The 24,879-nt window shown below is 31.2% G+C and overlaps 1 protein-coding gene across 1 annotated transcript; it reads left to right on the top strand.

The window, feature by feature from the left end:
• Positions 1–350: 350 nt before the first annotated feature.
• On the top strand, positions 351–17,076 carry LOC139494472 (26S proteasome non-ATPase regulatory subunit 10-like). The gene is made up of 6 exons (XM_071282631.1): positions 351–404; positions 2,166–2,264; positions 12,037–12,135; positions 12,897–12,995; positions 15,164–15,262; positions 16,846–17,076. The coding sequence occupies exons 1-6, from the start codon at positions 351–353 to the stop codon at positions 17,074–17,076; spliced, it is 681 nt and encodes a 226-aa protein (XP_071138732.1).
• Positions 17,077–24,879: the final 7,803 nt, after the last annotated feature.

Here is a 24,879-nt window from a genome sequence, read left to right as displayed (position 1 = left end):
ATTTGCTTTTTATTTGCTCGTTTGTATAGAACTGGGGCAATTTTTTTGGGAAGTAACATACATTAACCATGTCAATCTGAACCAAACTATGACATAATTACTATACTAAACGCTCCTCGATATGAAGAGGTTACTACCCGTGATTTAAATGGCACATTAAACGAACCAATTAACACTACTATCAAGCTTTAATACAAATTCTGGAATCAGTACAATTAGTTGCATTGGAGCCTCTTTTTTTACCGTTGCCACAATATAACAAGATAATCAGTCACATATGGGTGACTCTTCATTTTTTGTTTAAGGGGGATTCATATTTGCACCAAGCATCAAGCAGGAGAGACGAAGGCATGGTGAAAAGTCTAATAGGTCTTGGATCCAATGTGTCAGCTGCAAATTACAAGGTAGGCCATTGTTTGGTTATAGTTGGAAGGTGGTATGGAATTATATGGCTTTTTATCTTATGTAACATATTTACGTCCCATCCTATCATTTTTTTATTAATTATGCTTTTCTTGAAGAGTGAATTAGTAGTGTTCAATCCGTCAGAAAGGTCAATCAGCTCGCTGCGTGCGATCAGTCTAAGATTTTTATCATAAGCCGGACTTATAAGTGACATGAAATTGACGCGAATTTGACTGATCGGTGTCTGATCAATGAACGCTGATTGATCGTTAAAGTAGTAACGCCTAAGGTTGCAAGCATTTCATGCATACATCAACTAATAGTAGATTATAAAGAAAAAAACCAAAGTAAAACAGTACAATCTTAATGACCATTTGTTCGTTCAAAATATAAAATAATATCTGTGGTATGATTGCAAATGATACAACTCTCTTCAGGAGACCAAATGACACAGGATGTAACAATTATAAAACCCTGTATGACTTTCATCGAAAGAAAGACTATCCTAAAAAAAACCGAAATGACAATAATGCAAAACAGATAAAACATGAAAATGAACAGCCTTATTTATGTACAAAATAATTAACGAAAAACAAATATGATACAGGACAAAATACGACAACCACGTAATAACAGAATCCTGACTTGTGACGGGGTGAAACATGCAAGAGGGTGCCCAACCCTTCATTTACACTTGACAGTGGTGAAACAATACAACATAACAAACAACTATAAGAATCAGGTGAAACAGATAAAAAAGAACGAAAATCCTTCTCTTTTAATGCTAGTACAGAGTTTCCTGTGACAAACTAAATTATATAACTACAGGGGATGAATATTTACCGTTTATATTTGATTCAATCAAAGGCAGTTCTTTTGGTTAAAATTTCGACAATATATCTAGAAAATTCTTCATTATTTAACGAAACATATATTATTCTGATAACGGTAAGTGATTTTGAATTGAGAAATAAATGCAGTCAAGACGGGTTAACTGAGTTTGGTCATAATGAGTAAAATAACAAATCTGCTATTGAAGGGACACAGTTGGTGTCCAAAGGAAACCCTACAAACTATCGATAAACTTTATTTCCGAAACGTACATCAATATTATTAAGGAGTAAGCTCGTTTTAATCTCAAGTTGTTTTCACTTTTAATGAAGTCTGGATATTAAAGTTGTAACTGTGTGTGAAAACTTGTGTTACTTGTACACATGTTGTTTTTTTCTTTTTAAATACGTTATAAATTTGATACACACACTGAAAAAAATGAGTATTTAAATGTAGATTTGTATGTATCGAATATTGGTTTTATTGATTACACTGTTATATAGAATATTATTATTTCTTCATTATTATTGTCCGTTCTTTAGTCAGTATGATTTAAAATAAGCATATTTGAGGTTTTTAGATTAGTGTTGTTACTGAATTTACGTTTTATGCTCATGAAAATATTTAATTGAAATCGAACCTGGTATAATTAGTAATTGAAACTTTAAAGTGGCAATTCAGGTTTCGTAAATGGCCTGTTTGGCACTATCATATAAATTTAAATTACATTCTGTAAACATATTTAGCAACATACCAACAATGAAAGGTAAAACATGTCCAATTGTGTTGCTAAGTCCTTTAAGAGAATAGCTTGCTCTATTAATATATTCAGTACAAATAGTTGAATGAGTAGAACACTTTTTTGACAGTTGTATTTCTATGACAAGACCGTTAATTCCTCATGAGTGACTTTTACGTTATTGTTAAAGGGTGATTCATCTTTGCACCTAGCAGCAAGAGAAGGATGGGAGCATGGGGTAACGACTTTAGTAAATCTTGGTGCAAATATTAACGATAGAAATAACGAGGTAAGCTATTGTGACGAAAACAATTCAGTTGGTCAGTTTGCCGTTACGCAACTTATAATAAAAGTGTTTATTCTTGTGGCTGTGCTGTGTTGTTGGGTGTTAAAGTTTCATACACGGACGACAAATGCCAAGTATACTCCTTTACAGGGTTACCCTACAAATCTACTGGAAGCGTGATTAAGGGAATCCTGGTCACATAAATAAATAAATGGATCCTTGTGTAGTATGAACGAAGTCTTGCAAGTAACATAAACACAAAGTCGATTTAAAATTCAATATTGTATTATTTAAAATTCAAAGTACAAGTTACAGTAATACAAGTTTACAACATCTAAACTGCAGGCTCAACAATACGGTGGTGTAATCGTAAGTACACGCCTCCTGTACACAAAATCGTCTCCCCTCATATATCTCGTATCCTCTAACTATCTATTTCTGTCCTTTATACTACTCTAGTAACCTGATTACAATATGGTCAAATGACTCTGAACAAAGAAATATTCTACAGGAGCTATATTACAGGAGCCTGTAGCCCGGAGCCCGTAGCCCGTAGCCCGGAGCCCGGAGCTAAGGTCAACAGAAACTAAGGTCAACTGAGACACCTGCATAAACCAGCTGATACTCATGATTAATTTGACATTTAACATATACAATTTGATTGACGATACACATAGGTTGTAAGGAATTACTTTATAACAGTTAATGCGAATAAGTAATCTAATTATATCATGATAATAAAACCAACTGATACATGTAATAAATGAAAAACGTTACACTATGTTATAGAAACAAAATAACAAAACATCAATATAAACATAAATTCATCAACTTATAAAAAGTTCGAAGAAACATTTAAAACTTTAAAACTGTACGAAAATGCTTCGGGGGCTAAAATGAATATGGATAAGACTGTTGGCATGTATTTAGGCAAGTGGCGAAATAAAAAACCAAAATTTAACAAAATTAAATGGTCTAAGCGTCCTGTGAAAGCATTAGGGGTACTACATGGATACGGGTTGGACTTAGATCAAATTTGGTTAGAAAAAATAAATAAAATAAAAAGCTGTATGGAAGTTTGGAAATCAAGAGATCTCACATTTACGGGAAAAGTCTTAATTATTAAATCCTTTGTACTGTCCGTCATTGGATACGAAATTGAAATGAGAGGTATCCCGGATATATACGAAAAACAAATAAATAATATTATATGGTCCTTTATATGGGATGGGAAAACAAACCAAGTCGCTAGAACAGTGTGCTGTTTACCGAAAGAAAAAGGGGGGATAGGAATGATAAACTTAAGGGACTTTATTAAATCAAAACAAGTGAAAAGTATGTACAGTATTGTCAACTCAAAAACACAAAAATGGAATGCAATAGGAAAATACTGGTTAACGTCACTAGACGAAAAATATGATACAGACTTTTTTATATGTTCTTGTTCGGACACTACATGTTTTAAGCAAATACAAATGTCAAAATATTATAAAGAACTTTTAATTTCCTGGACTGACTTACAGAAAATCCAAAAATCGGTCACGAAAGAGGACCTTTTAGAAGAAAATATTTTCGGCAATTGTAAATTGAAGTTCAAGGGACATGCATTATATTATGCAAATTTTGCCTCCAGTGGAATAAAAAAAATTAAAGATATATGGGACTTAAACAATAAATCTTTTAAAACATCCCTTGATATTTTTAACAGTCTTAAAGATAAAAGGAATTGGATTGCACAATATAGCCGCATTAAATCTTCGTTAACACCTCAACAAATTGACGTTTTTAAAACAGACTCTAGTATACATAGTCATTCTGATGGACCTATAAAAATAATAAATTCTTGTCAATTTATAAAAAATGGAGTTGTCGTTGATGCCAAAAAATTATGCCTTAAAGATATTAGATACTTTTATGAGAATAAAACAGCTCCAAATAGTCAGTTGAAGTGGAATTTACATTTTGGGAATGAACTACCATGGGATTACATTTGGGAAACTTTGAATAAGAATTTAGCTAACAGGAAAATTAAACAATTTCAATGGAAGTTACTACATAATATAATTTACACTGAAGAAAAGTTACAAAAAATGAATCGCTCAAACGGGAAATGTCACTTTTGCAATGAAAAAGAATCACTATTTCATCTTTTTATTTATTGTAAACTGGTGGAAGACGTTTGGCGGGAAATTTTTGAGAAAATAAGGGAATTTTGTTCAAAATTAAATATCCAAAAATTAGAAAAATCGGAAACAAGTATAATTTTTGGGGTCATTAATGCAGATGCATCTTATACCCAAATTTTAGATACGGTGCTTTTAATCACGAAATGGGTTATCTGGAAAACTAGAAATATCGCAAAATATCAAAAGAAAGGGATAAGTAAATTGGTGATTTTAAATATGATAAAACATGAAATGCAATTTCTGCTCAAATATTTTAAACCGAATACGAAAATCGAAGCCTATTCTACTATGTGTGACATTTTTTGTATATAAATATATATTTTGCATGGTCAGGTCAGTTCAATGACCTCTTTGATACTGATTGAATAATAATATGTACACTGCTCGCAACTCCCTACATGTAATTTCTGTTGTGTATATATTCATGTATATCATCTAATTGTAACAAGACATGTTGTATCAACAGGTTCATATTATAAACAAATATTTACTCACCATATCTTTGATATTAATCCTTATTGGGAATCAAAATCATTAATCCATTTTTTTTTATGAATGAACTACACATCCCTTTAACAAATCGCACGTGGTAAATGATCACTCGACCAGAAATTTAATGTAATCGAAATTAACATAACAAAAGACTTGATGTACGATAAAATTGAAACTGCTTAATAAATACAGGTAGCCTTTGTGAGAAATAAATGAAGATAAAAAACAAACTTTATTCAAATAATTATATATGGTGAGATGTATAGATATATAGATCGATATTGATTGCAGGTACATGTACATTTGTACAAGGATAGATAATATTTATAAAGGTTGATGTTAATAATATAGTGGGAGTTTTTTTCTCATTTGCTTTTCCCCGACAAATGAGACTGTAAAAATTGGGGCCCCCTTAGTTGCTTCCCTGGGCAACTGAGGGTTGATGTAACAGGTGATTGTTAATAAAATATGTTTAATATTAAAAAAAAAAAAAAAAAAAAAACTTATAAAAAGTATTAGAAAACACGCAATGAAATATCTAATAATATTCGCTCATATTTCATTTATCAAAAATAAAAACTTCATTATATAATTGTTACCATGGAAATTCCAGCACGATTCAATAACAGGAAAGTCGTACTACAGAGCCCCGCTAGGGACATGCAAAGAAACAAAATATATTGTGCGCACAAAATAACATTTAAGACAAACAGCTAGATACCATAAACATACTATGTATGCACATGCCAGAGTCTAAGCTTGATTTGCTATATGATATACAAACTAAACTGACGAAAAAAGCTCATTTATTCAAAATCATAAAATGCAGAAAAAATACATTTTGCAAATAAAACATTCGATATAAAAGTTCATATTTAATATGAAATAATAATGCATAATTAATACTAAATTACATCAACTAATATCATATCAATTGAGTAAATGACAAAGAATAGCAAAGGTGGGGAGCAAAATCTGGCCTATAAATAAACACATATACATATCTACTTCAAAAGATAACACTAAGGGAGGTCTGTGGGTTGGCATTTTTAACAATTGTTTGATAAGAATCACAAGTTAACACATCAAATGCTGATGATAAAAGGAGCTGACCACAGTGCACTTGCACGTGAACTCGTGCTGACCCCGCAAGATCATTGACCAATAAGAAAGATGAAATCCAATCATGCATTGGTAAGACGTGAAATTTCTCTTCACGTGAATACATGTTATATAATTTCAACAATGTATCGCTTAATTAAGCAGGACACTGTGACCCTTTGACCAGAGTAGAGACATCATAAATTTACAGTATAAATAGCACACTCTTTATTTAAGGCTTAGTAATAACCAGTTAAATCGGAATTATTTTCTCTGCTGTTTTAAATTATTTTATGCAGCTTAAATTTCAATTAGCAAATAAAATTTAAAATAAAATATTGTGCGCACAATATAGAAGTATGCACACAACACAATATATTGTGCGCACAATACCGTAAATTGGGTTATTTTGGTTGTAGTTTTATTTTGGTTTAGTTGGTGCCTCAATTGAATGTGCCAAAATTAAACACACGAACATAAAGCAAATACTAAAAATTGAAACGCCAAAATCGCGTACCGGTACGACAATATCGTAATGTTAATTGATGGTGAAAATATTTTATGTTATTATTCCTTCCGTATATTTCCTACAATTCTATACATAGCCAAATCTGCAAATTAGTACCTGGGATAATCTGAAAAAAACGCTATATAATTTTTACTTATTTGTCAATTTTCTGAAATTGTTAAGAAAACACAACATGAATTTTTATTCACACATGTCATAAATATGCCGGGCTACTGCTGATTAGACGCCGTTATTGGTAATTAGAATATCAAAACTCCTTGTAATCCTTCATCTTCAATTAATTAACATATACTGCCAGAGGCAAAGGATTAAAATTTAAATCCTCGATCGTCAATAGATTAACATGTACTGCAATAGAGATGATTAAAACTTATTTCATATGATATTTGTAAAAAAAATTAAAAAAAATATTTAAAAAAGGATTATAATGTTTAAGATTTTATTTCAAATTTTTCAGCTTTGAACAACGATATACGGAATTATTTGCAATTGCATCCATATCTAACTTTTTCGTGTTTCTTGTTTGAGAAACTCAATGATATTTTGTCAATAAACGGGTAAATAAAGGCAAATATGAATGAGCTTGCTCACGACTGTTGTTCCAAAATTAAACATATCAATTAGACGAAGCATCAAAATTACATACACCAAATAAAACACATGTCTTTCGAGAGAAAACCGCAAAAATATCCCAACGCCAAAATTTCCCAATTTGCGGTATATAATTATGCACACAACGTGATATATTGTGCAAACAAAATAATATATTATTTGCACAAAACAATATATTGTGCACACAATATAAATATATTATGCGCATAGTTAAATATAGTGTGCGCACAACTTAAATATAGTGTGTGCATAACATAATGTAGTGTGTGCACAAAATAAGTAAAACAGTTTTCACTTGACCTTGAGTTCATTTCATGGATCATTGAACAAGGTTAAGTTTTGGTGGTTAAGTCGACATCTCAGATATCATATGCACTGATTCTTCTATAGTTGGTTTTTTAGAACGATTTTAATGTCTACATATCAGTCTGGCAGGTGTCATCTGACCTTGACCTCATTTTCATGGTTGAGTGGTCCGGCAAAGTTATTTTTTTTTGTGATCTGGTCTATTTATCGGATACTAATATCTGTTAGTTAAAAAAAACTTTGTTTAAGGAATGCTTTTATTGTGGACTTATCTATATGGCAGTAATTACCTGACCTTGGTCTTTTTTTCAGATACGATAGAAAAGGTATATTACAACTGTTTTTATGTATGGAATAATTATATGGCTCGTATGTCGTATAAGGTTTGTTTCTGAGATATTCTTAGCTATTGGTTTACTAAAAGTTGTTCGCAATGATTGTATGGCCTACATTGTTGTCTAAAAGGGTTTATCTCACCTTGACATCATGAACATTAAACATTAAATCGCAATGTTAATTTAATGTAATGCTAGGGGTATAACTTCCTTTTTTACTTTTAACATAAACTCAATTATGAACACAAGACGAGCAAAACTTTTCAGTGTGTCCGCCCGTTCTCATTTTAAAGTATATCTATGCAGACTTCCGATAAGTCATTTTGATGTGTTTTGATCGATTACAGTTGATAGACTCACAAGGAACTTGATTTTCATTGTTTTTGCAATTGAATGTAAATTAGCTTTTAGTTCTCAAAGAGCGATACTTTGTTTTTTTTCTTTTCTTAATTTGATGAATACATCCATTTTTAGAAGTTACTCTTTTTTTGTGTTGTTTCAGTTTTGTCACAGTTTTGTAGATGATTGCTCGTTCATAAACATGTTTAAACTATGACATTTTATGTTTGCCCGTTTCAAGTCAGGAGTCCGAAATCCAAGGTTTGCATCGATACCTGTCTGTCATATTTGTTTCCGTTGATTGTTTCTTTGTATAAGCTATGGTGGATATGACGTTGTCTCATAAGCAATCGCACTGATCGCGATCAATCGATCCATATGTATCTGAATAAATTATAAACCAAAATGGACCATATTTGCAAAATGAATCATAATGTTTTCGTTTTTTTTTCCAAAAATATTCGACTGATATATATATATATATATATAAAAGAAGATGTGGTATGATTGCCAATGAGACAACTCTACACAAGAGACTAACATGAAAACAGAAATTAACAACTATAGGTCACCGTTACGTCCTTCAACAATGAACAAAACCCATTACGCATAGTCAGCTATAAAAGACCCCGAAGTGACAATGTAAAAGAATTCAAACGAGAAAACTAACGGCCTTATTTATTTAGTAAAATGAACGAAAACAAATATGTAGCACATAAACAAACGACAACCACTGAACTTCATGCTCCTGACTTGGGATAGGCACATACATACATAATGTTGCGGGGTTAAACATGTTAGCGGGATCCCAGCCCTCCCTCTAACCTCGGACAGTGTTATAACAGTACAACATAAGAACGAACTATTAAAATCAGTTGAAAAAGGCTTAACTCATCAGGTGGACAAAAAGACAAGTGGACGTGGCGGGTACTCGTACATCCCAACAACAAAAAGATACTAGGAACAGATCTGAGAGTACTCGCAATTAACTGACAGCTAGTGCAAAGCCACTAACAACTTATAAAACCAAAATCATGCATTTAAGACTAAATTATCAATCCGTACACATCCAACATCCAATGGATTTAGTGTAAATACGTCATAAACAGAGAAAAACATGACCTTGTGCAATGTCAAGATACAGGTATCGACAAATTGTAGATCCATGAATGTGTTAATGTATATAACATACTAGAAATAATTAGTTTGCTTTTAATTTACTGATGACAAAATCAATAGTTATACCAATAAAAACAATATTTAACGTTCCTATTACAGTGTTGAATTTGTAACCTTTTAGAATAAGTTTATTTAGAGGAACGATTAGTTTACAAAGATAATTTCTAAATTTCCGGTCACGGTTAACATTATTTCCGTAAAAATGAGGATGTGCTATCCCGTTTTAAAGAAGTTTTCTACTGGTACAACTAAACTTCAAACCCAAATCTTTATATATATGGAAAACTTTAGAAAAGGTTTAAGTAATTTATGGTAACGACATCCCTGGTTTAACAATTTACTAGTAATACATAGATTACGTTCGTTAAAGTCAAAAACGTCACAACAGACACGGACATAGCGAACGAGCTGTGAAAAACTAACACCGTAAGACGGTGTCAAAGGAAAATCACCATCTAAAAATGGAAAATTAACAATAGGGATCGAAAATCGTCCCTTTTGTCGTAAATTTTAGTGTGGAGTTTCCCGTTTAAAACCGAAATATCTAAATCTAGGACAGGACAGTTACTACTGAGCTGATGATACCCTCGGAGAGTGATAGTCCACCAGCAGAGGTATCGACCCAGTGATGTAAAAATTGAAAACAACACGTAATGAGTAAATATATTTGCTTTCAGATTTACCAAACGACCATTTAATTGAATAGGAAAACTTTTGTTTTCATTGACTATTCATAAATTGTTTTGTAACATGTCAGTTTCATAACAATACGAACAACATTGTGAATGTGTTTTTATTATTCATAATAAAAGATTGTTTACATCAACCTTCTCTAAAATTTTGTAATAACATTGATCAAAAATAGATGCTTATAACCTATTGTCCTCTCTTCTATTAATCAGAATGAAACTAAATGTTGACCTGAAACATTTTTACACAACACTTAAAAAGTTCATACCATAATTAGCATACTGTTCTATGTCAGGATTTAATGTTCAGTGATTATCGTTTGATGGTGTGGTTTACTATGTGTTTATTGGTTGGTTATAGTCATTTATTTTTATATAGTTTTCAGTTATATTTTGGTCAACGCTCTGTGATGAAGACCGTACTTCAACCTACGATTGTGAATTTTTAATACATTATAACTTGGATCGAGAGTTGTCACATTGGCACTCATATTACATCTTCTGATTTATATATGTACTCATGTTTACCTTTATTTAATCACAACTTCATAGACTGATCACACCGTCATATATCGATACCGAACAGTAAAAACTATGCTTAATCTTGATCAAACATAGTAATCTTTAATAAAGAATGTGTACACGTGTGTACTTAGTTTTAAGTCGATTTGACTAACTTTGCACTTAAACAATGATATCTTCAGAGAAACCACAAACTATGTTTGAGTTGATGACACTACAAGAGAAGGACTTATAGACTTTTGAATATAATGATCATCCTATATCGTCGAAGGGGCAGTACAACATAAAAGCCGTTAATTGAGCAACATGTCAGTCTTTAGTCAATCAACATAAACACAATCTTTATATTTGCAGACATAAAGTATAATGCATAAGTTTAAAAAGTCGTTTTAAAATTGTTACAAGAAAATAGTTTTAGCCATAATATCAAAGTATATATAAGTTCGATAGTGACCTCGCTCTAATGTCAAGTTTGTTTCAAATCGTTCCAATAAAGGCCCATACAAAGTGGCATCTTCAAACGCATATGTTGGTAAACCCAGTTTCCCACGAAATAAACGTAGCTTCCTCAGTATTAGTTTCATGTGTCGATAAGATACAATGCAGTGATGATTTATTTGTTAAAAGTGCGAGTATTTTCATAAAATTCAGTCCCATTTTTAAAGACATCCTTATGAATTTCTCCATCAACTAACTTTCAAAATCAGACATTAAAGTCCAGTACCATGTGTAAGCTCAATGAATTTGAGCGCACACTATATTTAAGTTTTGCACACAATATGTTTAAGTTTTGTGCAAAATATATTCAAATTGTGCCCAAAATATATTTAAATTGTGCGCACAATATATATTTTTTTGTGCGCACAATATCATTTTTGTCTTTGCATGTCTCTAGCGGGGCTCCGTAGGACAGGGTTTTTCGTATGTATCATTCTTCCTTTTTTACAATTTGTCATAAATCTTTCTGTTCTCATTTTCATATAAGTTGGGAGTTTTTAAGACACTTATAAGTAACAAAAAAATCAAAGAAACCCGATTATTTAATTTCGCATTTAGGTATACCGACATTGTTCTTTCCATCAAAACTGCAAAATTTTCTAGAAACAGATACCAGCAAAACAAGAGAAAGTGCTTCCTCTGCTTTTTAACATAAGAACGTAAGAAGACTAATTTTTACCTTCACTGGTTAGTCGATTTTAGTTATATTATACTTTTTGCGTTATTCCCAGCATTGTGTTAATATTTTTTGGTTATTATTTCATCACTGTGTCTGACCTTATTTTAAAAAAGATTGCAATTATATCAGATATATTCAGTTTCATTTAATACAGTATACTGAAACGTGTTACTCAGATTTTTCAGTAAATACTTGTTCCACATAGTCATTTGCGTAAAAGTCGTGTTTACGAGTGAAATAATTTCGTGACAGTTGTCATGCTTACAAATGAGAGTCAATTATTCATGACTGACTGGTTATTATTTAAGGGAGATTCACCTTTACACCAAGCAGCATGTAAAGGAGACGAGAACATGGTGAAAGCTTTACTTAGACTTGAAGCTAATTATACCGCTGTTAACAATGAGGTAAGCCATGTTTTTCTTAAAGTTGCAAGTTGGTATTGAATACATGCCATTGTATCTGGCGTATAAAAATAAGTTAACATAATACTTATTAATAACATTACCTTAAATGTTTGTATTCAAGAGGGGCATAAAACATAAATATTGATAGGCTCGTCATTTTCTTTTTTTTCAAATGATTTTAGAAACATGTAGTATTCAGTTTTCTCTTTTATCCTTAAAAATACATAAATATAAAGACAATTTACTTATATTATACTTTTTGTGTTATAAAAAGATTAAACCACACTGTCTGGTAAAAAAGAATTATTATTTCACTATTTCAATTTCAATAATGATTAAACAAAATTAAATCAAAACTTGTTTTTTTTTCATATATCTCATATCTAGTCTCTCTTTAATACCTTAGATAGACAGACACCTGTAATAACAAGCTGTTTTTGCCCTTTGGTCGTATGCTTGTCTCTTAAACATATACTTAATTTCCATTCGCAATTGTATGCACATTTTAATTTCAAAATTCTTTGTAAATTTCAAACCATTTTAAAGGTATAAATTGAATTTCCGTTTTACTAAATCATTGTTCGAAATACTACAGACAATTCAACGGAATTCAAGGCATGTAACTTTTAGATAGAGCCTAACAAAAAAGTAAATGTGTCTAATGTTGGTTTTTATTTGTCGTCAATGTTTCATGAAATTGTTATACCATTTTAGCAGTTGAGACTTGTTTGATACAATGTATTTAACATTTTCTATTTTAGGGTGATACCCCTCTACACCAAGCGGCCAGACATGGAAAAATAACTACTGTTGAAAATTTAGCACGATTAGGGGCCAATATTTCAGCAAAAAATAATATGGTTAATTATCCTTATATACAAACACATTTCTTTCTATAAATTTGATATTTATAAAATAGGTCCCAGACTAATACATATGCATTTCAATATTTAATAACGGATTAGTAATGTATTGAATCAATAACATGGAATTATTCGTATTCTATAGAATTTTGAGTAGGGTTTCAAAACAGGAAGAATAGTAAGCATTAAACAGATTTACCATTATCAATGTGATAGGTTCGAATGGTCATATTAGTTATATGGATGAACAGGTTCAAATGACGTGAATTCAAGAACTTGTATTATCGTGATTTAAAACAGTTAGCTATGTTTTTTTTATGAAAGATGTTACTGTAAAAATAATTTTAAACAATAAACTTGCCTTGTATGTATATTAACATGATAAATGTTAACAAAAATATAAAACTCAAATATATATTAAAAGAAGAATCTAAATAAATAGGACACACTATGCTGAAATATATAGATAAAAAAACGAAAGAAAAACAACAATTATATCCAACCCTTGGTTTAAGTTTTTTCAATAGAAACAAATCACTTCAACCGGGTATCATAGCTATCTAATTCACTGTTTTAGTTCTCATATATCTCCATTTTTATAATCATTATGTAATCAACAATATATTTTCTTTTCTTTTTTTTGTATAAAATAATGTTGAAGTAATAAGCATGATAATAAACATATACTACTTAATATATAAAAGCGTTATTCTAACAGAAGGGTTTGAGGCATACGACAATGTGACAACATCGCAAGGGAAAACACAAAATTGCGTGACTGTAGGGTATGATCTTAGTGTTTGATTAAAGATGTTGATCAGTACTGATATGCACAGATGATTTTATTCCTTCATATACGTATGAGTGTCAAGGAATGTGAACTTAGAGGGAGTTATTTTATCGGTGACTGTTATTGAGGGATGTATACTAAATGAACAGTTTGAGTTTCTGTCTAATATTAATGTAATGTATGCTAAAATCATGAACGAATCGGATCCAAGATAAATGTGTTTTTAGAAGTATTAAGAATGTGCTGTTTGAATATACCAATACACATACTGGCACATTACATGTTATTCTTTGTATTCATTGCTATTGTAATTACCTACCGTTCACATTTGAGTGTGTAGTTATTGCATTTCAAAGTGAGAAGCTGGACTAAACATTCAATTGGTTGGTTTGAGGTGCTACTATAGTTCAAGATTTCCTTATTACTTTAATACTATATTCGCAGAGAGATATATAATGTCAAATGTGTTTTAGAAATAAGAGGGTTAATGGATTTTTTTTATATATATAATGTGTCGTATCTGTATACATGTTGGTTAAATTTCTACGTATAGTCTTACATTCAGGTCAATAATTCTAATATTCTTCGAAGGGTGGTCAGAGACTAATAGTCTTCCTAGAATATTGACATTGATATTTCCGGTTTTATGTTTTCATATTTTGGTGGCATTTACAGGGTATAGAAATAAATCAAATGTTTGTGCATTCTCTTAAAGTTTTTACTTCTTCTTGTTGCTCATAATTCATACACGTTAATATGACTATTCTTTGAAAAGTTTAACAGTGCGGTTCAAAAGAACTGAAAGACCAATACTAGTGTAAACTTGTATAAAAACATCCGTCTGAACTTACATATTTCAAAATAAATTCCTTCATTGGTGCGGTTTGCTGTAGTTTTATTGGCATTATACGTGTTGGTTATTTCCTAAAAAAAAACTCACTTATATGAATAAATAACCAATTACAATATAACATATTAACAGAAAACTGTATATTAATTAAAAAAAAAGTTTGCAAATAGACCTTTCATGGGTTTATACAGGTTTTTATTACTACATGTACTAGTTGTTTAATTCTGAAACCGCAGAGGAAGTTCTAATAAATGTTTATTTTCTTCTAAGTGAAATGATTTCAGAATTTTAATGACAATTTAAAAATACTTCAAGCAGAAAAATTATAGTTATGCCAGTACTATTAATTTATTACAGTATACGTGAGTATGTCTGATTTAGTTACTCAGATTTTTAAGAAAATAGTTGTTCAACATAGTCATCTGCGTAGAAATCGTGTTTACGAGTGAAATAATTTCGTGACAGTTGTCATGCTTACACATGAGAGTCAATTATTCATGATTGACTGTTTAGTTATCATTTAAGGGAGATTCACCTTTACACCAAGCAGCATGTAAAGGAGACGAGAACATGGTGAAAGCTTTACTTAGACTTGGAGCCAATTCTGCCGCTGTTAACAATGAGGTAGGCCATGTTTTTCTTATAGTTGCAAGTTGGTATTGAATACATGCCATTGTATCTTGCGTATATAAATAAGTTGACATAATACTTATTAATAGTATTACTTTAAATGTTTGTATTCAAGAAGGGGGAAAACTATTGATAGACTCGTCATTTTCATTTTTATCTTTTTTTCAAATGATTTTCGAAACATGTAGTATTCAGCTTTGTCTTTTATCCACAAAAATACATAAATATCAAAACATACATCATCTTATTATCAATTCTTAAAAAATAAACTTAAGAATAATTTTACTGGTGTAATATCCCCGAGGGTATTACCAGCGCAGTAGTCAGTACTCTTGTGTTGACTTGAGTTATCATTGATGTGTTTATAAATATAAATTAACTGTTAACAAAACTTTGAATTTTTGAAGTACTAAGGCTTTTCTACCTCAGGAATAGATTACCTTAGCTGTATTTGGGTTTTCTTTTCGAAATTTTGGTCCTCGATGCTTTGCTTTTCAATTTCGTACTTTATTTCGCCTTTTTAACATTTTTTGATTCCAGTGTCACTGATGTGTCTTTTGTAGACGAAACGCGGGTCCGTCGTAAAAATAAAATTACAATCCTGGTATCCTTGACGAGTTTATTTAGAACATTGAAGAGCTAAAAATTCCGTAACAATGGAAAGTGATTAAAACATTCATCTGATCTTTACACACTTATCTCCGTGTATTGTTATGTAACACCTTTAGTGTGTTATCTAACTGCATTATTTTTATATTCATCGATTATATTTCAGTTCTCGTGATGCCTATTTAGGCAAAACATTTACCTTTCTAATAGCGGTCTTTCAATTTGTCAATCCCGACATCGTTCGGTGTGTTATACCTTAAGATAAGCCTCAATTTATACATTATCTGTCTTATATAGCATCAAAACATAAAATTGTGTTTGGTACAATTAAATGCATGCTACTTGTACTGAAAATTTTACAATGTGTATATCTGAGATCAACCAAAATGTACGAAAATGTTAATGTGAATATGTTTACAATTGACTGATAAAATGCAATTCACCTACTTATGTTTTTGAAATACCATTCAAGGATCAGGGAAGATCGAAACGTCTTGCAAATTCTGTTTGTCTTTATAAATTTACTTTCTATGTGATCGATGCCAGTCCACTGCTGGTAAAGTTTGTATTCACAGAGGATATCGATCACCAGTCCAGTTGTCAGCATTTCTTTGCTGACATTAAATATCATTCATAATGTCAATATTATCAATTAACTGTTTAAAAAACTTTGAATTTTAGAAGTACTTAGGCTTTTTTTTATAAGGGATAGATTACCTTAGCTGTATTTGGCTAACCTTTTATGAATAGTTGGTCTTCAATGCTCTTAATCTTTGTACTTTATTTGGCGTTTTTAATTTCTAAACTTTTTTTTAATCAAGCGATTCTGGCAGTCTTTTGTAGACGAAACGCACGTCTGTCGCAAATTCATAATTTTAATCCTGGTATCTATGATAAGTGTATTTGACAGATGTCATTGTAAGTAAGTACACGTATGCATGAGTGTAGCTCATAATTTTTTTTTTTAGGGTAGTTCACCTTTACATCAAGCAGTGATATTTGAAAAAGAGAACATTGTTGAAACTTTGGTTGGTTTAGGTGCCGACATGGCAGCCAGAAATAAGAAGGTTTACTTATACTTAGATAGTTGTCTCCGCTTGTGTCCCAATATCAATTGTGACATTTTAACAGATTTTGAATGCATAGCAGGACACACTTACTCTGATCTCACACGTGGTTTGCAATTACATCAAGCTTAGTTTATTACGTTGGTTTAGCTTCTTTTAATCGTTTGAAAAAAAGAACATAATTCTTTAACAAAGAAGATGTGGTATGATTGTCAATGACACAAATCTCCACTAGAGACCAAATGAAGCAGAACTAGACAAATATAGGTCACCGTATGGCCATCAACAATAAAACAAAGTCCTTACTGCATAGTCAGCGATAAAAGGCCCCGAAATCTCAAATGTAAAACAATCAAATGAGAAAACTAATGGTCTAATTAATGTACAACAAATATGAACGAAAAACAAATATGTAACAAAACAACAAACGGCAACCACTAAATCGGTCTTTTGTATTGGTACCGGAACATACATGCAGCTTGTGGTGGGGTTAAAAATATTAGCGGGATCTCACCCAGCCCTGTACCTGTGACAGTGGCTTAACAGTACAACATAATAGTGAACCTTTTCAACATTTAAGCTATGATGGAAGCTTAAGGTTAATGAATTGCAACTATATATTTTAAATGGTTTGTCTGTTTGTTCTTTCATGTATTCCTACGAATTAAAAACGACATCACTAATATTTTTCTAATCATACCAATCTTATCAAAATGTTAGATCGAATATACATATATTGAGGTGAAAATGTTTTAAAAAAAGTCATATATATGTTGCCAGATACTGTTTACATACTTTAATTATCAACATGATCTACATAATTTTCTTTTAAAGGGTAAAACCCCTTTTGAATTAGCTGAAGATGGATATGAACAGAATCAGAACAACTTGCGTCGATATAAATATCGAATGATTGTCAATTTTCTGAAGGTTTATATAATACATTATAAAATTTCAACATATTCAATATATAATAGTATAACTAACGAAATCAGACTAATATATATATATATATGTGCCTTCCTTAAGATTTAGCTTTTTTGTTCTTGCAATCACCAGCCAGTAGTCAGCTCTTCGATGTTGACATAAATATCGATTATATGGTCATTTTTATACGTTTTCTGTTTGAAAAAAGTATAAACTATTCGAAATACTAAAGATTTTCCTATACCAGGCATAAATTTCTTCAGCCGTTTTTGGCACAACTCTTTGGAAATCGGGGTGTTAAATGCTCTTTTACTTTATACTTGATTGACTTTTAACTATTTTTATCTGAGCGTCACAAATGAGTCTTATGTAACCGAAACCGGCATCTGGGTTATATTTTTTGGAGAGATATCAACCCTCCACTTATACCGTTAGCCAATGTTAAACAAAGAAACACAGCAATATGCACAATGAAACTCAGTTCAAAACAAGTCCGAGTCCGGTTTATTGACCCATTCTTAAAACAAGGACGTGTCCTAATATCAACTCAGGGCTATCTTTATCTAAATTACGTTTAACAAATATGCCGTTACGTAGAAAAAATTCCTTAAACATGTAGTATTTGTCTTAAGACGGTTCTTATTTTGGCATATATCTTATGGTTAAGTTGTATACAAATACGAGCGCCACCTATATACGAATCCCATTTTTCTAAATATATTTCTATTTTCACTTCATGTAGTGTGCTCCTGCTCTTATCCAAAAGATAGTATATATATGACAACCCTATTCGTGGAAAATTAGAAAAGAAGGGAGCGTCATATATATGTTGAGTACAAGTTATCATCGTGTACGAATTATAATTTGAACAAAATAATTTTACACATAATAATTTGAACAAAATAATTGTACAAATTATGATTGGTATTTTAACGTTGTACAAATTGAATTCTGTACAAAAATTGTCTGTAAATTTACAAATTATAATTTGTACAAAATTCTAAATTCACTTATAAAATGTATAACTTGTACAATAATTTAAAGTATGGATTTTTTTATAAAAAACATTTACACACACTTTATAATGTGTAGGTTTGGTTTTCTTCCATTCAGTGGTTCTCTGAAAGAAGAAATTTTAAGGTATTGTTCATAGGGCCCTATGTTAAACTAAGTCCCCCACTGACGGCCTCCTTGGATGATGGATTCAAATTAACAACACTTGGTAAACATCATTTAAGGAACATTCATGCCAAATTTAGTTTTATTCCATTCTGTAGTTCTCTAAAAAAGACATTTGAGTGTATTACCCATAGGGTTCTATGTTAAACCAAGTCCCCGATGGCGGCCATCTTGGAGAATGGAAACATAAATTATTATTGGTATACAAAATCAACTATAAATATTTGGAGTGTCAAATGTAATTAAATTCTGAAGCGTGCAAATCGTTTATAAATGTCTGATGTTTGTTCCCTGAAAACGACACTTGATGTCATGCAGGTATGTTAAAAAAAACAAAACCAACAATTCGCGGATTTTTTAATGTAATACGCTGATAATTTTGCCCTTCAACGAAAATGGGTTACCAATTATTGAGGCTTGGATACCGATTGATATAAACTGTCGATATTTAGTTTTAAAGATAGTATTAAAATACTCGTCAAAATTAACGGTATCTAGTTCTCACTCATTACGCCATATGTCGACAGATCGTACAAAAAAACTAATTATTTTGAACATTGTTTTATAGTTTTATATTTACAATTATGCACAGACATTAAAGTATATCCAACAGAGCAATATGTGTATTCCTTCAGTGTACATTACCAATGATAAACAGTGTGGCAAACTGTGTAGAAATTTTTGACCAGTTTGAAAACATACAGAACTTACAGTATAAAATGAAAAACAATACCGTTAAAAGTGGAAACTAACGGTATACATTGTTTCACTGACGCGATTTTTTATTTATACCGTATGAAATTTACGAATTACAGCGTTAGTGTTTACGTGTTAAAAGTAATAAACAACGCGTTTTAAATGACAGTTTGTTTATACCGCTAGTCAAACGAATGGCCCCTCATAAAGACTACACAAGGTTGTAAAGTTTTAATATCTAACCTTTTTGTTGTGTCTCTTGGTGTTTCAATACATAGTCATCCAAAAAATCGATGTGGTATACAAATTGGTTGATTATCAAGTAAACAAAATTACTCTTCTCCTATATTTGAGTTCATTTAGCGTTGATATTTAATATTCTCATTACATGCGATATAGACGAAATGAATATTGGTTATTTTCATAAATTGTACAATAATATACGAGAACGACGAAAATAAAGAACATAATCAAAATGAAATAAGTTTTGGGTTAAACATAATACCTGGGTGCTATTGTTAATTTTGTTGAAGTAATAGGGAAATAATTTCAAGACAAGACAAGACAAGTTTATTAATACACTCAGGCACATATTGTGTGCAACAAGAACATTAAACAAAAAGGTTTTAATAATTCTACATACTTAGAAGGGTTATATCAATTGAAAGGTGGAGTTTGAGCGCAGCAGTGATCCATTCACTCTTTGTTATAAATCTACAGCGATATTTTTTAAGGAAAAATCTGACACCTTAAGCAGAACAAGAGAACCGTCATGTAAAACAATCAAGAACGAGACACAACATAAGAGAAGATCCGCATTATTAACTACAGAAAAGACAAAAAAGACAGAAAAAACAAAAGGTATGTGTTACGTATCAATAGTCGATTGATTGATAGTTGGTTGGTTTCTTTTTTAGTCGATTGTGTATATGACTTGTATCATTATTGTGTGTAATCATCTGATTTTTTCCCAATGATAGACTATACTGTATATAGGAAAGATCGACCTCTAAGCGATAAAAAATCTTAGCCATCTGGTGTCCTGTTACGGGTTACAATACACTTACTATTTGAAGGAATCAGAGTTCTGCAAACAGACTCAGAGTTATTGTGGTACAGATAAATATGACAAATGCCAAAAAGTTTATTTTTGGACCCCCATCTGATAATAGCACATCCATTCGTCAGCGTAAAATTTCACTAGATCGCATAAACCAAAATACAAAATCTACAATCATTCTTGATGGAGACTTTAATTTTGGGCACATTCATTGTGATATTCCTTGTACCATCCCTATCAAACAATACATTGAGCTCCAAGTAAAACTTATTTACATTATAAATAAACATTCAATTGAGCAGATCGTAAAAAAGCCCACAAGGGGAGACACAACACTTGATCTTATATTAACCAACATACCAAACAAAGTCAACAAAGTGGAGACATCAAACAAGATGTAAACAAACTCACCCAAGAAATCAATCAGTCAAAACATAACACATCCCCAAGAAGACAATGAAAAACATAAAAACTACCCTTGTTTAATAACACCTTACATTCTATGATAAACAAAGTTAAAAGAATACATTAAAAGTGCATACACAGTTCAGATCAAAATACAGACACTTGAAAACAAAATTACAAAAAGGTTATGCGTAATGTCTACTGGAACTACATTGAAAATTTTATTTGACCTACAAGTAAAAGAACAAGACGACATCATCAGACAAAATCGACCTAAAAACTTGTTTACATATATTAAAAGTATGAAAAATGACGATACAGGCGTTGCTGCAATTTGAAAAGATGTTAAACTAACTGACGTTTAGTAAATATCAATGGAAATATATTTGCTGCAATTCATGTACAGCCTTCCTCTCTAATGAGCATGGTAAATATGCTAGATATACTTACTGGAGGTGTGATGAGATGATTGAAGTCGTTAATTTTCTCCTTGATAATATTTAAATATATTCCGGCAACAAAGTGTATCGACAGGTTGCATGTATTCCAATGGACACTAGTTGCACCTCTTTAATAGCATACTTGTATTTGTTCTGTTATGAATTACAGTTTATGGCCAAACTCAGTGAAAACCCATTTAAATTGCATTTACTAGATAAATTCAACAACATTTACGTTTATCTTGATGATATTTTGTCGTTGAAAAATCAGGAATTTTCTAAATATACTACCGAAATTTACCCAATTGAACCTTCCGATTTAAATGGTAATAACTGTCCTTTTATATTCAGATATTTTGTGAACACACGTGCAACTCCACAATACAATTTACGACAAAAAGAACGATTTTTTGTTCCCTATTGTCAATTTTCCCTTTTTGTGATGTTCCTTTGAAACCATCTTACGGTTTTTATATTTCATAACGAGTTCACTTGTTCGATATCCCTGTGTCTGTTGTGACGTTTTTAATATTAACGAACGTAATCTATGTATTACTGGTAAATTATTGAGCCAGGGATTTTGTCACCACAATTACTTAACATCTTTACTAAATTCTTCAATATATAAATATAAAGAATTGGTTTGTGAAATTTAATTGGACCTTATTTTAAACGGGTTAGTACATCCTCATTTTTATGGAAATGTGTTTTTACCGTGCCCAAATATGAAACGATGCCGTTAAACCTATCGATCCTTTAAATAAAATATTCTAAAAGTTTACCAATTCAATACTGTAATTGTATTATAACAAAATATAATGATATTGCGCAATTGAACATGGTCTGCTTACTGTTCTTTTCCCTCAGACTCTCAACAGCCAAACTACATATGTGAGAGCTGATACTGGGTCTTTATATGTTGGGGAAACTAGCTGTGTAAAATGCCTACGATAATGTTTGGCATTGTTGCCGATGTAGAGGCAGGCCAGGCGTTGTTGTCGATGTAGAGGCAGGCCAGGATCGACTGACACCTATAAGTTTTAAAAGTCAAACTGGGACGTCTCAAAGGAGAATTTCTATTTATATGGCAATCATTTAATTGTTGTTATGCCAACGTGGCTTTCTTTGTCAGCATTTGATAATAAATTACCAAATATGGTTATTGTACGAAATAAGGTCAAAATGTTGTATAAGTAAATGTCCTATATATAATAATAGAGAGTTCACTTTGACATTGGTGATAATGAATAATCCTTAAATGACCGGAGAACTTTTGGCATTATCAAACGGTATACATAATGATTAACAAAATCATTACCTTTCTTATTTAAATAAAATTTAATCAATAATTGTAACGTCAGCTATGTCCAAAATGAATGTCAAACATCTTCCACAATAATTTTATCATTGAGTATTGTTTTAATGGTATTACTATTGATTTTTGCAAACAACAATGTGATAAAACGTTCAATATATCTATAGTTTACAACCGTAGTAAATATTATGGTAATATACATTTGCCCATGAACACGATCTGTCGATTACTGTATCTTGGCATTGCACGAGGTCATGCTTTTCTTCTCTGATAGTTAATGACGTCTTTACACTAAATCCATTGAATGTTGGATGTGTACTGATTGTTACTTTCTCTAAGATGCAATAACTAGCTGTCAGTAGCTGCGATTACTCTCAGATCTGTACTTACTGTTTTTTGTTGTTGTTGAGTTGTACAATTACCAATCCACGTCCACACTGTGTTTTTTATATGTATTTCTGTTTGTATCTATCTGATGAGTAAAGCTTTTTTTCAACTGAATTATTATAGTTCGTTTTTATGTTGTACTGTACACCACTTTCCCAGGTTAAGGGAGTGTTGGGATCGCGCTAATATGTTTCGGGAACTTTTATAGCTGACTATGCGGTTTGTGCTTTGCATTGTTATATGCGGTACGGTGACATATAGTTGTTAATTTCTGTGTCATTTATGTCTCTTATTAAGAGTTGTCTTATTGGCAATCATACCACATCTTATTTTTTTTATATATATGCATACATCTAACAGACACAATAAAACAAGCGCCCAGTCCCAGAAATGTGTCAAACACTGAATTGGACAATTCTTTAGATAGGGCAATTTAGAACACGCATCCTCGTCTTCTGCAAAATCATACATCATCTTGTAGCCAGATATCCAAGATATCTACTCAGACAATCCGATACAACTCTCACATATTTATTACTTCAGACCTAAACATGTTATAAAAACCACTAAGGATTCATACAAGAACAATCTTACAATGAAACCTTCCTCCAGTTGCTGCATTTAGATGTACTTCTATTGACAGTTTCCGAGAACAGATTCTATTATCTGTTCTAAATAAATATCTAAACATTTAAATAATTCTACAATGTATATAGTTTCAACAAAAATATAAAGTACAAAAATAAAGAAAAAAATGTTTCTGTTAAAATATTTGTTTTTTGTTTTTTGTACATACTTCACTGTAAATAGATATATATCCTACGGACGAGCGGTATAGTTAAGGGGGTACCCAACACTATACCCCAAAAAAATCCTGTCGTTTAATTTTTCTTAATTTTTTTTCATTGATAAACTAGGCCAACTTAACATCTTGTAAAAATTTTAAAAGATTTGAACCATAGGTTTTAAAGATTTGGCAACTCAAACATGGCATCTTTTACATACCAGTATCGGCCAAAATTGGAAGTTTCTGAAATATGGGTATAGGATTAAATATTTTTTTTTTAAATTAAATCCTAAATTGACAATAGCATAGCTAATAATGATAGCTGAGGTGAATATTAGGTCATTTATACCCTTTTCTTGTAAGTTTTTTATTCCAGATTTAAAATTTTGCCCGAATTTTGAAAGAGGGTATCAGAATCAGCCCCGAGAAGTGAATGCTGTGCTTCTAGTATTTGAAGAAGAAATTTTTTTTTTTAAAAATTGGTCGTTTAATTTTTTTAAAAAACTAAGCATTTGGAGTGCAATACTAGTCGGTCGTTCTTGCAAAATCTTTTTAAAATTTATCCGTTAGATTTTTTGGTATTTAAGTTTAAAATACGCTCCACCCTCAAATTGATTCATTAAATAAGAGCAAAATCTATTCAAAAAGTGCATAATGGCCATATTTTTTTTTCGTCTTTTGAACTAGGCCTTACATGTTTTGCATGTGGATGTATCATCACGGGGTTGAGTGTCTTGCA

The sequence above is a fragment of the Mytilus edulis genome, chromosome 11 (assembly GCF_963676685.1).
Source record: "Mytilus edulis chromosome 11, xbMytEdul2.2, whole genome shotgun sequence".
NCBI classification, from domain to species: domain Eukaryota; kingdom Metazoa; phylum Mollusca; class Bivalvia; order Mytilida; family Mytilidae; genus Mytilus; species Mytilus edulis.
The sequence above is the reverse complement of the archived record's forward strand: the minus strand, read 5'-3'. Positions and strand labels throughout refer to the sequence as shown.